The sequence below is a fragment of the Gasterosteus aculeatus genome, chromosome 13 (assembly GCF_964276395.1).
Source record: "Gasterosteus aculeatus chromosome 13, fGasAcu3.hap1.1, whole genome shotgun sequence".
Lineage (NCBI taxonomy): Eukaryota > Metazoa > Chordata > Actinopteri > Perciformes > Gasterosteidae > Gasterosteus > Gasterosteus aculeatus.
This window is the reverse complement of record NC_135701.1, coordinates 16,742,697-16,757,860: the sequence shown is the minus strand read 5'-3', so window position 1 is coordinate 16,757,860 and position 15,164 is coordinate 16,742,697. Positions and strand designations below refer to the sequence as shown.

At 40.0% G+C, this 15,164-nt stretch overlaps 2 protein-coding genes across 3 annotated transcripts in view; one reads left to right on the top strand and one right to left on the bottom strand.

The window, feature by feature from the left end:
* Positions 1-15,164, bottom strand: part of LOC120830835 (uncharacterized) — a 192,074-nt gene that overhangs the window by 34,434 nt on the left and 142,476 nt on the right. The window lies entirely within an intron of this gene.
* On the top strand, positions 792-7,876 carry atad1a (ATPase family AAA domain containing 1a). Of its 2 annotated transcripts, none has more exons than XM_040196015.2 (10): positions 792-1,045; positions 1,743-1,943; positions 2,125-2,223; positions 2,321-2,441; positions 3,701-3,901; positions 4,085-4,191; positions 4,441-4,530; positions 5,057-5,107; positions 5,326-5,498; positions 6,350-7,876. In XM_040196015.2, exons 2-10 carry the CDS (start codon positions 1,770-1,772, stop codon positions 6,471-6,473), a joined length of 1,140 nt encoding a protein of 379 aa, XP_040051949.1. In that variant the 5' UTR covers positions 792-1,045; positions 1,743-1,769; the 3' UTR covers positions 6,474-7,876. The 2 variants fall into 2 exon arrangements, with proteins under 2 accessions (XP_040051949.1, XP_040051951.1); XM_040196017.2 differs by lacking the exon at positions 792-1,045 and adding an exon at positions 1,528-1,544.

Here is a 15,164-nt window from a genome sequence, read left to right as displayed (position 1 = left end):
AACTGTTTTTATACTTGTACACTTTAGTTTCTTCACAACAATGGTATTTATGTCACAGATGACATCCTGAAGCAGAGACTAGTCTGAAAAAAGCTGTTACAGCATTTTCTAAATCAGCATACAATCTTTGACAATTAACAAACCCTTTGGACCAAGTGTGATAAATTGCTTCTTGTAGAGGCCCATTTGTTACAGTTTTATCTTTGAGGCTGCTGTTAAGAAGACTGAATTATCCAGCATCACTCAGCACTTGAAATTAGTGGAAAACAAACAGATAGGGCCTTCAGATTCGAGCTATCTACTAGACTGGGGTACATTTGCATGAAGCCTACCCTATGAAATGCTGGGTTTTTGGTGTCCAATTGAAGTTTTATCAAAAGATCCGCGTTCATCCCCAGCAAAATATCCTGCTCCAAGACATATTGTAATAACATGCTCTTTCCTTGATGGGAAAAGAAAATGCATGACAAGAAATAATGTTTTGAACATTTTTCAATACATACTGAAACATTCAAAAGTTTATTTCAATTGAATTCGTCCATCCATCCATCTTCAAAGCTGCATATCCGTCATACAGCGTCACGGGGGGCTGGAGTCAATCCCACCTAACATTGGGCCAGAGACGGGGTACACGCCAGTCAATCGCAGGGCTGACACAGAGACAAACAACCATTCACACTCACATCCACACACCTACGGGCAATTTAGAATACCAATTATTAAATAAATAAATATATTCCTAATATTTACTTTCAAATGGCCCTATAAAATACATACTGCACCAACACCATATGGCCATTTAATGCCCAGCAAACAAAAATATGCTCATTATACTTCATCACACTTTACTAATGTGGATGCTGTCCGTGGTCCTGATATATACAATATGTGTGTGCAAACTCCGCCATCCAGTGGCTGACTGATAGAAATATGTCTCTGACCCCGGAACTGAACTGCTTGTTCCTGCCCGAGGCGCAAAACATGGTGCACCTTCATCGCCAGTGTTTTTTCACATCCATCACTTGGCTGCTCCTTCGCGTCTCTAGTAAGTATCAATGTTTTTTCTATCACCTTTTGGTTGACAGCCTTCAGATTTGGTGTTAAATGTTTTATTCAACCCTTCGGTGTATATTTTACAATGCTGAGGTGGCGCTTTTATGCTAGCTACTTAACGTTACAACCTCGCGAACGTTAGCATTAACCGTAACGTTAGCATGCCGCAAGACGCTACGTTAACGTTCGTAAACCATGAATGTATTATGACTGTATAAAGCGACACTTTGTTGATATGTAAATTACCTGCTCATTTAGCATAGTAGCTAACATTTCCGTTAGTTTTTGGAAGAGAATGTTATTGTACAACCATTACTTTAATTCTCTAAAGTTACTACACACAATGTAAGGTGTCCTTGCTCTAAAACATATTTAAATACCTATTGCTTAGCTGCTCTTCGGACTAATATAAACTTTTGTTATCATTTGTATTTTGGTTCGATCCACTCGCGTTATTTGTTTTGAATGGCAGCCAGAAGCAATCAGTGGAGGTAAAATCCTCTTTGGTTTTATTTAATGACAATATCATAAAGGTAATGCATGGCAAAGCAACATACAATTTTGTAATATATAATAATCATATATGCTACCACACAGAATTCAATTCAAAATGTAAAATCCATTTCGTTTCAAACTTTCTTATTCGCCTCTTTGATTTTCATTCCTCTGTTCCCTACGATTTCATCCAGCCTATGGACTGACACCAGCCGGTGGAGATGCTACTGAAAGACCTTCCACGACAGGCCCTGTTGCGGCCGCTGACCAGGAATGAGGTGGTGGGCATGTTGTTGAGGCTGACCATCTTTGGCGCAGCGACATACTACAGCATCAAATGGATTTTAGACGCTATGGACCCGACCTCCAAACAAAAAAGCCAAGCCAAAAAAAGGGTATGTTGAACATAAGCCAGCTATTGTTTTGCAGAATCTAAGATGTTTTAAATATTGCGCACATTCTCTTCTGTCGATATGGCAGAAGTTGGTTGAGAGGTGGATGTAATTGCTGAAGCAGAATTTTTTACATCGGTTATCTTGTGTGTCTTGAGCCGGGTTGTGGGTCTCCTCTCTACAGGCAGAACAACTAATGAAGAGGATTGGTGTTGAGGGAGTCAAACTAACAGAGTATGAGATGAACATTGCATCTCATCTCGTTGATCCCCAGACGATGACGGTAACCGCAGCAGTCCAATGACGATTTAGATTATCAGCTGTCATAATATGTTTACCCTTTTTAATTTGCCCCTTCACCCTACTCTTCCTTCCCACAGGTGACCTGGAGAGATATAGCAGGTCTGGATGAGGTTGTCAATGAACTGCAAGACACTGTCATCCTGCCATTTCAGAAAAGGCATATTTTAGCTGGATCCAAACTCTTTCAGCCTCCCAAAGGTACCGCAGCAGTCATTTAATCAGAACTAAAAGGGTCAAATTGCACTTATAATCCTCAAGGTACATTAGATGACTTGATAACATGCGCTCCATACCATTGTACTGTGTGATGTACTAATGGAGTCGAAACTACACTTAGACTTCTCACATTATTTAGTGTTTTTATATATTTTCCCTTTTTGTAAGTAGTCGGTTTTCTACTGTGTTGGAATTTGAGTTCTTTTTACACAATTTATTGAAGAGTTTTATTATATTATTTCACTTCAGTGCAAATTTACAACATAATATTTTAAACAAATGATAGGAGAATAATACACATTATCAAGCAGGAGCAGTAGCACTTGCAGTAGCAAGCCGGTAATTAATCGGTCTGCCTCTGCGGTTTGTTACATGCAAGATAATTGCTTGGCCCGGCGCAGTCAACTCCCGCTGAGGCAGAAGACCTTTATTATTGACGTTCTTTGTGCTATGCTAAACCGACTGCCTGTTGGTTCAACCAACCAGGCACAACCAAGTTGTAGTTTCCAATAGTAGTTTCCATAGTACCAACTTGATAGTGGCATCAAACGTGTAAAGAGTAAAAATATTCTCAGATTTGTGATTCTTTTCCTTAAACTACACATATGATCTGCACTGACAATAATACAACTGTCTACCTTAATTTGAGTTGAAGAGCATCAAACCAACTGGTTTTTTAGAACTACGGGTATCCGAAGTTGTTATAAACCACATTGGTTCCTGTCCTCTCTTTCTTTAATTATTGTTAGAAAGCCGTGCAGTGCATTATGCCTCCATCTAGAGCTACGTGCCAAAACGCATCAGACAAGATTTGTGCAATTTCGCAGCCTGACAGCAGATGATCACTTGAAGTAACAGTTTTGGCACTAAACTTTATGTAAAGATTGAGAAGGAGTCAACTTCCAAAAAATTAACTTTCATGGGAATCAAAGTTTCATTCTGATTCATCAGCCTTTATTTATATCATATTCATTTTTAGAAGTGTGCTGCGAGTCAGGTGTTCAACGAGATACATCCCACTGTTGCCAGTAATGGTTGACATGAGTCAGAATTTATCTAAATAACAAGGCCTATAGACTGTAAACTCGTTTAAATGTATTTCGTTGCTCAACCAGGGTGTTTTTTATGGAATGAAACAGTGTTGAATAGTATTTTGTAGAAATGTAAACTACCTTTAGTACTAACATAACACCAGGTTGAAATAAACACTCATTTTTATATTTATTGCTTTATTTTTGCAGGTGTTTTATTGTTTGGTCCTCCAGGATGTGGGAAGACCATGATCGCCAAGGCAACGGCTAAAGCCTCAGGATGCAAGTTTATTAACCTTCAGGCCTCCACGCTGACCGACATGTGGTACGGCGAATCACAGAAGCTGACGGCTGCTGTCTTCTCATTGGCAAAAAAAATCCAGCCATGCATCATCTTCATTGATGAGATCGGTATGTTTGATTACTCTATTACTTTGAAAAAGTATGTTTAATACAGATTAGATGAGATATATCTTTGACTACTCTTTTAAGAATACATTATTTGAGCTGATACAAATATTAGGACTTTTTTGATACAAAAAGTTTAACATTTCCTTGAGAATTTGATTAATCCTAGTTTCTGCCCGTTGTTAGACTCCTTTCTGAGGAACCGTTCCAGCCTTGACCACGAGGCCACAGCCATGATGAAGGCCCAGTTCATGAGCCTATGGGACGGCTTGGATACTTCCTCAACCACCCAGGTAACACAACCACAGGTCCCCTGTGTATTGTGATGTACATACCAGAATATGTCATATTGGCTTACACTGGATGGGGTTTCTCTTGTCCCCCGTCATCAGAAAAGTATTTGAAAAGACGTGCCTGACCCTTCATGCAGGACATATTATCTATTACACTGTTCACACAGTTCTTGTGCTGTGTTAAGAGTTAGTACTGCAGGGTGGTTTGGTCAGTGTAATGCATCCTTGTTGATATACTTGTGATTTTAGGTGATGGTAATGGGAGCTACAAACAGGCCGCAGGATGTGGATCCGGCCATTTTGCGCAGGATGCCCACCACGTTTCATGTTGGCCTGCCAGTAAGAAACGTACACACAGACAAACACATATATACACATATTTCTATGTATTGCAAACTGATCTACATTGTTTCATACAGTGTGTAAAGGCTGTTAAATTCAAGTTTATCTACGTGCATTTTCTTATGAGATTTTTAAATGAAATGAAATAGATAAAGCAGAATTGCTTTGTTAAGATTTGTCATTTTAGGCCCCACTCTACCACAATGTAACATCATCAGCTGATGTGTATTTCTATGCTTTAGCAGAAAATATAAATTCACATACTCGTTATGTATAACATGTCTATGGAGTTGAAATGGTGTTTTGACAGTGTTGATAATAACTTTTAGCTTGTGATTAGTTGTTCTGGTACTTTGGTTCATAAGGTGGCACATTGATATTCTTTATATATCCATCCATCGTCAAACTGCTTATCCTGCACACAGGGTCGCGGGGGGGCTGGAGTCAATCCCAGCCAACTTCGGGCGATAATTATTTATATATATATATATATATATATAACAATGTATTTCTGTCTTTGCAGACTACAAGACAAAGACAGGATATCCTGAGGCTGATTTTAGCAGGGGAAAACGTAAGATGTTGTTATTTTTAATTCTAGATACTAATACTCTATAACGGAAATGATTGTCTTCAATGGTCTCTTTTTTGAGATCACTTCACACTTTTATTCTCACTGTCAAATGACATTCATGTGCACCACATCACTTATGACTAGAGCCAAGACCAGTGACCGCTAACAGATTAATTCAACATAATTGTTTCACATTGATGTCCTGCTTTTCTGCCCAGCTGAGCAATGCCATTAATCTGAAGGAGATCGCAGAGAAGACAGAGCGTTACTCTGGCAGTGACCTCAGGGAGCTTTGCCGCGATGCTGCCATGTACCGAGTCCGAGACTACGTCCGCAAGGAGCAAATGAGGCAGATCGCTCGGCAGATCCAAGACGGCCCGGAGGAAGAACAGTACGTCTCATATATATTCAAACGCATACAAGATATTATTCCAATAGTGTCTGTGTGTGTGTCTGGGGGTCGATGGTGGCGCATCGAGTAGAGAGGGTGCGCTGGGAACCGCAAGTTTGGCGTTTCGAGCCCCGGCTGCTCCATGTCCCATGTCAAAGTGTCCCTGAGCAAGACACCTGACCCCTTATGAATGATTAAATGATTATTATGAAACATTTCTGTACTCATGGATTCTAATCACACACTAGAATATTTTGAGGTTGAGGCCTGTGTTGCTCAACTTCAAAGTGCTGTGTAATTTGAATTGGAGGCTATTAGATCTGGTTTATTTTAAAAGCATCTTCTAGTTTGTGCAATGCTGATCTGATGAGTCGAACCGATCAGCAACTACTGATACCCTCTCAGGGCAAAGAACTTAAAAGATGAAATATTTCTAACTTTTAGTTCTCAGCACTCTTAACACTTAGGTGTCAGCCTGTGTTCGCGTGTTCAGCAGCAGAATTATTATTATGGAACAAATCTTTAAACTTTAGTGAATCAAATAACCTGGAGCCTTCTTTGTCATGTTTGGATCATGGAACATGTTTAAGGGCTGTGTCTATACAAGGTAATAATAAATCATCCAGAGAGGGAAACATCTTAACTTAAAAAGCCAAGTAGGAAAGGTGATGCATCTAAAGAAAAAATAACTTTTTTGGAAAAGCTTTTTTGCTTTAGTATAATTGTCAATTTTATTCTAAAGTTTCAATGGAATTAATTTCCGATTGCTGTAATATTGTATCATTTCCTTTTAGTATGAAACTCGAACATTGTTTTTGTAAATATCTGACCCCTTGTGTCCTTCGCTCCAGACCGTTGGATGAGGGGCGCTTGCGGCCGGTTACCCAGCTGGACCTCCTCTTCGGCCTCGACAAGATGAAGGAATCCAAGCAGGCCACCGTGTTACCCGTCGTGTCAGAGGTACCCCTCGACTAAACACCGTTATTGGGAAAATGTTGTTGCTCCACCAACCTGTCACGGGTGCAGTTGAAATAAAGGTCTGAAATCAGTCATACTTTTGTATATAAGTGTATATATTCATGCAGTGTTTTGCTCTGAGCACGCTCACTTTCAGAACGACCCCACGGCAAGTGTACAGTTACAAAACCAAAATTCAGAAATCTACTGTCTTCTCATGACCACTGACTTCCAGCTACTGTCTTACTCCAGGGCCGTCTTACCACCAACGTGATCATGAGCAAATAAAGCTTGATGACTCATTGCTCATGAGTCTTATGAGTCGGACTAGTAAACCTTGAGGGTTTGCTGCTTTATTTAAAATCAATTCACAAAAGAACTCGCCATCGCCATCACATGGTGTTTTCTTAACCTGAATGTTGGTAAGATTTCTTATTTTTTCCTGGTTGATGGACCGCAACATTTTGGATGTAAAAAAAAAAAGGTGATGCCATTCACATAGTTGATCAAATTTTTTATGTTGTTTGATCGTATTTCTTTTTCATACTCAGAGGGAATTCAAGCAATAAGTTCTTGCAGCCAAGACGCCTTTCTTGCTCTGCTAATAAATGGAGAACAAAGCAAATAACAACACACACATTCAGTAAACTGCCAAATAGAGAATAGAAATCACAGCTGTGATTACCTGACCTATATTACTTATAGCTGGCATGTAACCTGATTCAGACTTCTGCGATCAGCATATTCATATAATATAGGAATCGTGCCGTGTGCATGATCGTAAACGTGCAAACAAAATGCTGAAAGTTCCCTGATCCAACCATTGAGTCTTCTGTACTTTTATTTTCGTTTACCTAAAACAGTAATAGCTGGTAATTCCTAATTTACTATCTCTCCGGAATATTTCCAAACGGTTGTTTGTGTCTCAAAGTTTTTTTTTTGTTGTGGTCAGGTCTTTGCTTACTCTCTCTGTATAAAAAGTAATTATTCACTGCGTGGTCGCAGCATGTGTTCGTGGGTCTCATGCAGACATCTTCTCCCATGCAGTCTGAGTAAGCCCCCCAGGACCACGTGGTGGCGCTGCAGCCTCACAGTCCTGCAGCGGAGACAGACATAACAGACTGAGAAATGAAAAGAGCACTTTTAAACGCTTTGAGGTGAGATAATGAAATGTTGACCATTAACTGCCCGGTAGCCGTTAACGTTAATGTTTCTTTATATTCTCACAACTGGCTTGCTGCAGCTTACAAGTCTTGTTTTTTTGTTTTTTTTAAGTCTGCTAACACTTTCTCAATGCAATATGACTTATCAAGTAATTTGATCAATTTGACAGTTTCTGAATTGCTGTTAGTTACTCCGTCGCATATGTGTATGTAAACCATGTACTGTGAAATGTATTTATTAAATTACCCCGAAGAAAATATATATTTATTTTTTTGCTAAACCAACATCATTCACTTCGCTTATTTCAATGGTTTTTTTTCTTTGTTCTGTTCTGTATTGATTATAATATATCTTATTATTCCCAAAAATCTATACAGTTTAACCTGTACGGATGTTTTTAAAGTTATTACATCCAAACCTATTCATTTTGTATATTCAGGAACTTTCTGAGTGAGTAAGTGTTTGGTGCATTTGGGCTGCTGCAACTTTATTCTTATTATTCTTGTTCTGCATGATCATAAACTGTTTGTAAATTCTGTGGCTGTGCCGTTAGATCCTGTAGCCTTTAGGCATGCATTCATAAGTCATTGTTGGCCATAACCAAGCACTTATGCTTCCCACGCTGTTGCTGGTACCTAACAAAAGCCCCGCAGCTCTAAAAGTCCACTTTTCAGAACTTGCTGACAGCCAAACGGCTTACAATTATGGTTTTTAATGGATGTCTGGAAAATTGCACTACGGTCATGACATCTGAATTACCCACTTATACGGGATACACAAAATCATTATAAAGATTTTTCATTTTTACATATATTTTTTAGGTTTTTCTATGACCACAGCTATTTCATAATATCTAGTAGATGAGCTGTTCATATTCATGTTGATATCATTTTTGAACAACTTTGTTACTAAAAGGTTTTAATAATTTGTTTTTGATTTCATGCAGGCAAATTTAAAAATGTTTTTTCAAATATTTTAACCAAACTTGAATAATGGCTTATTGGTTATCCATACAACTTTAATTCATGTGCAAATTATAACTTATTAAAGAGTGAAACCATTGCTGTATTTTATATATTCAGGAAGGGTTTGAAGGGATTTATTATGGTAGTCCGGTTTTCGTCACAATGCTTCTGCATTCACACCAAAGAAATCATCTGTATGATTGCAAATCTAATCTAATGCACCTCGGTGGGCGTGCATGCAGTGCGTTTTGAAGGTCTAGTGGTGGGTGAAGTAAGAAACATTCTCATTTCTAAACATGATGCATCATTGCACTCTTTGCACATTGAAACGTTGAGCTCACTCAACAGCGAGTAATAATGACTGAGTAGTATTTAGCACCAAGTCTCTCCAGGCAGATGATCTGCTGTATTGTTGAGAAAGATTTACTTGGTGTCGATAAGTGTTGCTTGTCGCTGCCTGGAGTCAGGTGCGACGGTACGGTGATGTTTACAGTTCTGCCTTTAATCAGGTAAAGACCGGAGGGTTTTCCTCCAATTAAGTTCTGTCAGGATGCCTGGCTGATCTTTGACTGAGACTCATTGATTAGTTATTCATGAAGCTATTGATAAGTTATTCATGAAGAGGGACTGAAAGCAAAAGTCTCCATTCTAGCTCTTTACAATAAGAGGACAGCTCCTAGTCAATAAACATGATTGAAGCTGCTCTCACATGCAGCTCAGCGGGCTGCTGTTGTTGAAGACTCCCCATCGAGTCGGACGCAGATAGATTCACTTTTGTCTGTCAGTACAGCAGCTCTCAGTGTCGGCCTGATGTTTTTAACCTTTTTTTTCCCCCATCAGAGAAGAGCGATGGAGAGGGTGTATAATGGCTCCACTCTCCACGTGACAGTTCTCTGAAAGCATCACTGCCATCGGACATCATCTGCGGCAGCTGTTAACGCTGTCGCGTGTCTCAACAGGATCTCTTGCAGCCTACCGATGATCAACGTTGTATAGCTGGAGTAACTCACAAAGCCGTATTGCATTCATACACGACGGGCCGAGCAGCTCTACACTTAACTCTTAAAGGAAGGTCCGCCGTGCATCTTCCCTATCAATCATTCAGATGCTATATTCTCGAAATGCTGCACAAACATAGCGTACATGTTGCACTAAGAATGCAGAGTGTCCTGGAAAGACCTTTCTCTACGCCTACTTTTAAATGAATAAAAAAAGTTTGAGATCCACAAATCTATTTGATTTAGTGCCATGTATGAAAATGGCCCAAATGACGTTAAATGAAACTAATGGTAATTTGTGCTGTTCACACTTTTTTGCAGCATGGATTTATGAATCATTTCTATCCACAATTTGATGACTTTGAATTTGAACAAAAGAAATGAGTCGGTTCCCTCATTTAGGTCTGTATGTTAAATTAAGTCAGAAATATGTGTATTGCTTTGTGCTGTTGCTTCTAGCCGCATCTTTGTTGGCGATAATAGCGAACTTTAGGAAATTGATAAAACACGTCACTGATTGGTTTGTGTCCACAAATAACACACAGTTATTAGTTTCAAGCCAGTGCAGCGACAGATTTCTGCCATGTGTGATTTTAGTGATGATTTCACCATTAACGGAGCGGTTGGATTCCAGGAAGTGATTGTGCATGACTAAAGTCACTTATGTCACAGGGTTCATTTTATAATTAATATAATTTTCTTTTTTTTGAAAGCAAGAGCAACAAGGACCACTCTCCTGACCTCAGCTTTTTTTTTTGTCTGCTTCTTTTCTCTCGCCTCTGCTGCTTCACAGCTGACAGTGTGCTGGAGGGCCAGGTTTGAGAGGAGGCTGCTCCATTAGCAGATGTAATTGGAGTGTGTGATGGCTGCAGCACGCCACAGGGAAAGTAATCATCTGGTGTGGGGCTGTCAGAGCAGGTGTTGGGAGAAGGTACAGCTCTTTTGACTTATTCAAGTTGTCGAATATCTCTCTTTGGACAGAGAGCACTCCAAGATCAGCAGCTCAGCTCATCTTTTCTAGTAGTTTGTGTTTTGTTTCACTGCAAATACGGCCTCTCGTGTATTGCACAAATTCATTCATATCATAAAATAATATTTATTTCTATAGTTGTGAAGAACATTGGGTTAACGGTTCGTGAATTGGTTATTTCACTGCCATTAGTTCTTAATCCACTTAAATTTTATCACTCCATCATTCTAAGTAAAAACCGCTCCTGCCAACGCTTCTATTATTGACCATTGTTCTAGATCTGGCTAGAAAACACAAGCAATCTTTCAAACTTCTCAAGGTCCCATTTTTTAAATGTGTTTTCCCATTATGCTCTTTATAGAATTTAAATTGACTCCCGCTCCACTAACAGCAAAGTGCTGTTATTTTAAATCACGGTGTAAAGCTATACAATCATTTAGGCTGACAGTAATTTCATTTTTTCATCTGCATTCCCCAAGTTTTGAAATATAAATGCCATTGTCTGGAAATGTAATCTAATATTTGTTTTAGTAAACCAGGATTATAGTTATAATCAGCTAACAAAGAATAGGCTCTAGCTTATCTTCAAAACACATTTTAAGAAGACAGAAATATCTCTCCCCTATCAAATCTGCCCCATTGTACGATTTCTGATGAATACGTAATTTAAAACTTGAATTAGCCGTGTCGTTTTTCACAAATACGCTCCTTTGTAAATGGAGCACAATGATGCAGATGCTCACAGCACACTGAAAGCTGTCTAATGACACCCGCAGCGTTTCCTACTGCTTTTCTTCTCCTCCTCTCACGGTGAAGACGCCAAGCGACCGATCCGAATTGCGGACGTCCGCTGCCAGACCTCCGCTGCACATACTGTATATTCCCATATTCCAGAGTCACATCAGAAGGCGTTGTGGTGGTGCAGCCAGCTATGCAAATGGTTGGCGAGGACAAAAGCACAACACCCACTGAGGAGAGCGGAGATGGGATAATGATGGCTAATTAATCATGCGCTTGGGTCATGCAGCTCATCTCTCCACAACCGACTCAGGGGCAGGAGGGAATGACTCACTTCCCGCTGAAGGAGGCAGCTGAATGAAGCGAGACGTGGGCATCTCAGTAAGGCGCCTTTTATTAGTCCCAGCCGCCGGTGGAAATGTGTGAACTGCTCTGGGAAAAGGGGGCTGTCATTGCACGTCTAACTGTTTATTGTTAACACACACATTTGACAGAATGCTTACTCTTGAATTAGGTGTTAGTCTCATGGGTACACACGTACTGTAGCATAGCATTGAAACACATTGAGCATAACTCCGCTGAATACGACCTCTACGGGCTGGAAGAAAATCAATTATTGCTTGCGCTTTCATGCTTTTGAATATATGTACAATTCTCAAATAGCAATACTAAAGCTTTCATTGAAAGGTGTTTGGAAAAGGGAAAGCACTTTCAAAAACACTTAGCGGATGATTGGATAAATCATTTTGCACTTGCAAGAAGGGCAACATTAACATTTTCATCTACAAAAGCCCTCAGTATCCATCTTTGTTCTTCTTTCAATTAATACACACGCTCCGGTTCTGATACAACCGATCCTTTATTGTGGCGCCTACAGTAACCTCTTCAGGAGCCGCTATTGTCGTTTAGCCCACACAGAGATGGCTACATGTAGCCCCTCACAGGACGCTCATTGGTTCTGTGCGCTAGCGAGCCCAACGCAAACCCATTATTTGAAGCCTGAGAAGGATTTCCTTGTAATATGTGATCCCCAATTTGATGTTGAATCCAGATGCAGTGCAAGGTAACCCAAATAGTGTATTCGCCTAAAACAAACATTCCCACAAATTTCAAAATTTGCTTTCATCTCACTGAAAAGTATAACCATTAGCCTTTATCTTTTCATCCTAAACCTTTGCCTCGTACTGGACTTTTCAGCAAAGAGCATGTGGTCCCCATGTGTGTCTGTAACCCACAGCCAATAAGAAGGCTGTGCAGCGAGTTCTAATTTCCAGGTCAAACAACATGACTTTTTCACGCCCTTTAACCTGCCGAGGCTCAAGCTGTGGAACGCTGTAGCGTCTGTATCATAAAAAGCAGCAGGTACAGAGTGCAGGTCGTTCCATCGTTGTATGTCTTTATCTGATTCTTTGGATATGTGTTTGCAATGTCATTGTGTCACTTCTCTGCTTTGTGCTGCAACGCCACAGACACACACACAGCCAGCAGACAGGCCGCAGCAGGATGAAAGCGCTCCGTGGGCTGAACTCATTCAGAATTCTGCCCCGCAGGCTTGTGCAGCTTTTATGTTTTTTAAGCTAAATGTAAAATTGTAAAAAAAAAAAAAAATCCCCCCAAAAAGTTTAAAGTAGTTTTTTTTAATTCTTAGAATATAATGTGTATGCGTTTGATTTTTATAAGTGTAGTAGGAATGTTATTCATACAAGAAATCTGGGCGCAAACATCTATGCGAAGCTAAATAACTTATAATAATAATAATCATTTAAAACTTATGTTATACAAATACCAACAAAGCTAAATAAGTTTTGCTCTTGACGTAATAAATAAAAATCTTTTATATTGTATTGCTCAGCCCTATAATTGCCTTTTCTTTTTTAACCTTACTCTTAGTTTAACATTTGATTGCTGTGAAGTGCTTTTATAACTACTGACAGTTTGACAGGCTCACTGGTCTATACCTTCAACAGTAAAATAGAAAGAATGAAATCTACAAAAGAAGAAAAGAAAGAGACTTGTCATGCATATAACAACGTTTTGACTTTTGGGTGCTGTACTGAAGGATATATTAAAGCAAAAGCTTTATGTAATAAGAACAAGCAAAGTGTGGATCCACGGCGGCTTTTAACAAACAAGGCCGTGTATCCAGAGAATAACAATGAGCCGTCGGCAGAGGCACTAAATCACATCAGGCGTATTAAAGCTGTTTCGCAGCGTCTTTAGCGTTAACATTCAAAGGTGAGGTGGAGAACACTTTTATGCAGATATTTAAAGTGCACGACTACAACTGTGCTCAATAAGGACGGAATTTCTAACAACTTCAAGGTTCCCTAATGAATATTCAAATTCTATAGGCACTTATTCAAATACTATAGGCAAAATAGTGATTTTAGAGGAAGGGTCTCCAGTTGTCGATGTAATGTGATGCTGAATATGTGATTGTAGAGTGTAGTTTTTGCATGATATAATAGACATGTACTGAAGTATGTGATGTGTGGATTAGGGGTTCGACCAAAAATATTTGTCTATTACTTAGTGTAGAGTCTGAACAGTAGCATGCTCTGCAGCCGATGATACGATGGATATTCAACACATCATGTCATGTCTACTCCGCCTTGCTACATCGCAATATTTGGCCAATCTTTGACTTCCACATGTCAGTCGGAGTGCCTGGGGGAGGAGCCACTCGCCGCTCGGCTCTAGCGGAGTCAACAGAAATCGTTTGCAGGTTCTTAAGTAAATATTTTGTTGCACTTGTATCTCATCCTCCAAATAGTGATCCTCCTTTCCCAAATAGCTGAAGATGCTGTGCTCTTCACGTCAAGTGAGGGACGACCGATGTGGAGGATTTGTCTACGTGACGAGCAAGAACTCCCGTCCCATTGCCGCAAGAAGGACGCTGCTGGATCAACTCGATACCCAGTATCAGACTGCTACATAATGTATTTATACATTGTTGTACTAACGCTAATAGAATATCATTTAGAGACTCTGGGACCTACAGGTAGGTGAGCTCCTGGGTGTTTTCAAAGCCTCTTGCACCAGTGTTGTTACAGCACCATCACGGGTGTCCTTGAGTGTGTGGAAATTTCTGGCCTTCATCTGCCATCATTCTTTTTCCAGTTTCAAGAGTCCTGGCTGTCTGACGGGCATGAATACATCATCATTCACAATAAGTATGTCTTCTTCACAAGTGTATAACTGGAAATACTCAGGTGGAAACTTGTTTACTGTCCCTGTCGAACATGTAGTCCCAGACCTTTACTCAGGCTAAGTGTACTTCAAATTGTACAAGTATTTGTAAGATCCGGTGGCCTTTCCTGTCAAACTGTGCTATGCTGCGTCAGCCGTCAGGCTGTATTGGGGCATAAGAGGGTTCTGTACTCTTCACCGTTTGTCAGCGTCTCTTGCTCACTTTTGGGGTTTTTTCGTGTCACAGCTAGTTTGATTAAAGCCGTGCAGGTCCGCTGATATCTGATAGGGGCCGTAGCCGTAAACATTGTGCGTAGAGTCTGAGTATTCAACCCCATTATCAGCACTTATCCAGCAATGTATAAGGTCCTTCACTATTTCCCCAGGTTTCAAGGCTCCCTGGACTGAAATGATTGAAGCAAGTAGTGCATGCGGCTCCAGCTCATTCATATCCATGGCAACAGTAAATTGTGTTTTGAGGCCATGAGCCATCCCACCGCTGGCATTGGCTGCTATGTCTGATTGTCTTTTACAATGCCCTTAAGAATTCCAGTATTTTCACTATTATCGTTACCTGAGCAGGCCAGCAGTTTTTTTTTTAGTTTGTCAACCGAGGCATGTCCAAATTGCTTGTGTATTCTAAACAGAAGTTTTTTTTTTTCTTTTGTTGCCATGTTTTCTGTCA

What these genes read in the sequence shown, in the direction of transcription:
- atad1a (XM_040196015.2), top strand. Translation starts at nt 1,770, where the DNA reads ATGCTACTGAAAGACCTTCCACGACAGGCCCTGTTGCGGCCGCTGACC. An exon ending in AAAGCCAAGCCAAAAAAAGG is followed by an intron (nt 1,944 to 2,124) that starts GTATGTTGAACA and finishes TCCTCTCTACAG; the next exon opens with GCAGAACAACTAATGAAGAG. An exon ending in GACGGCCCGGAGGAAGAACA is followed by an intron (nt 5,499 to 6,349) that starts GTACGTCTCATA and finishes CCTTCGCTCCAG; the next exon opens with ACCGTTGGATGAGGGGCGCT.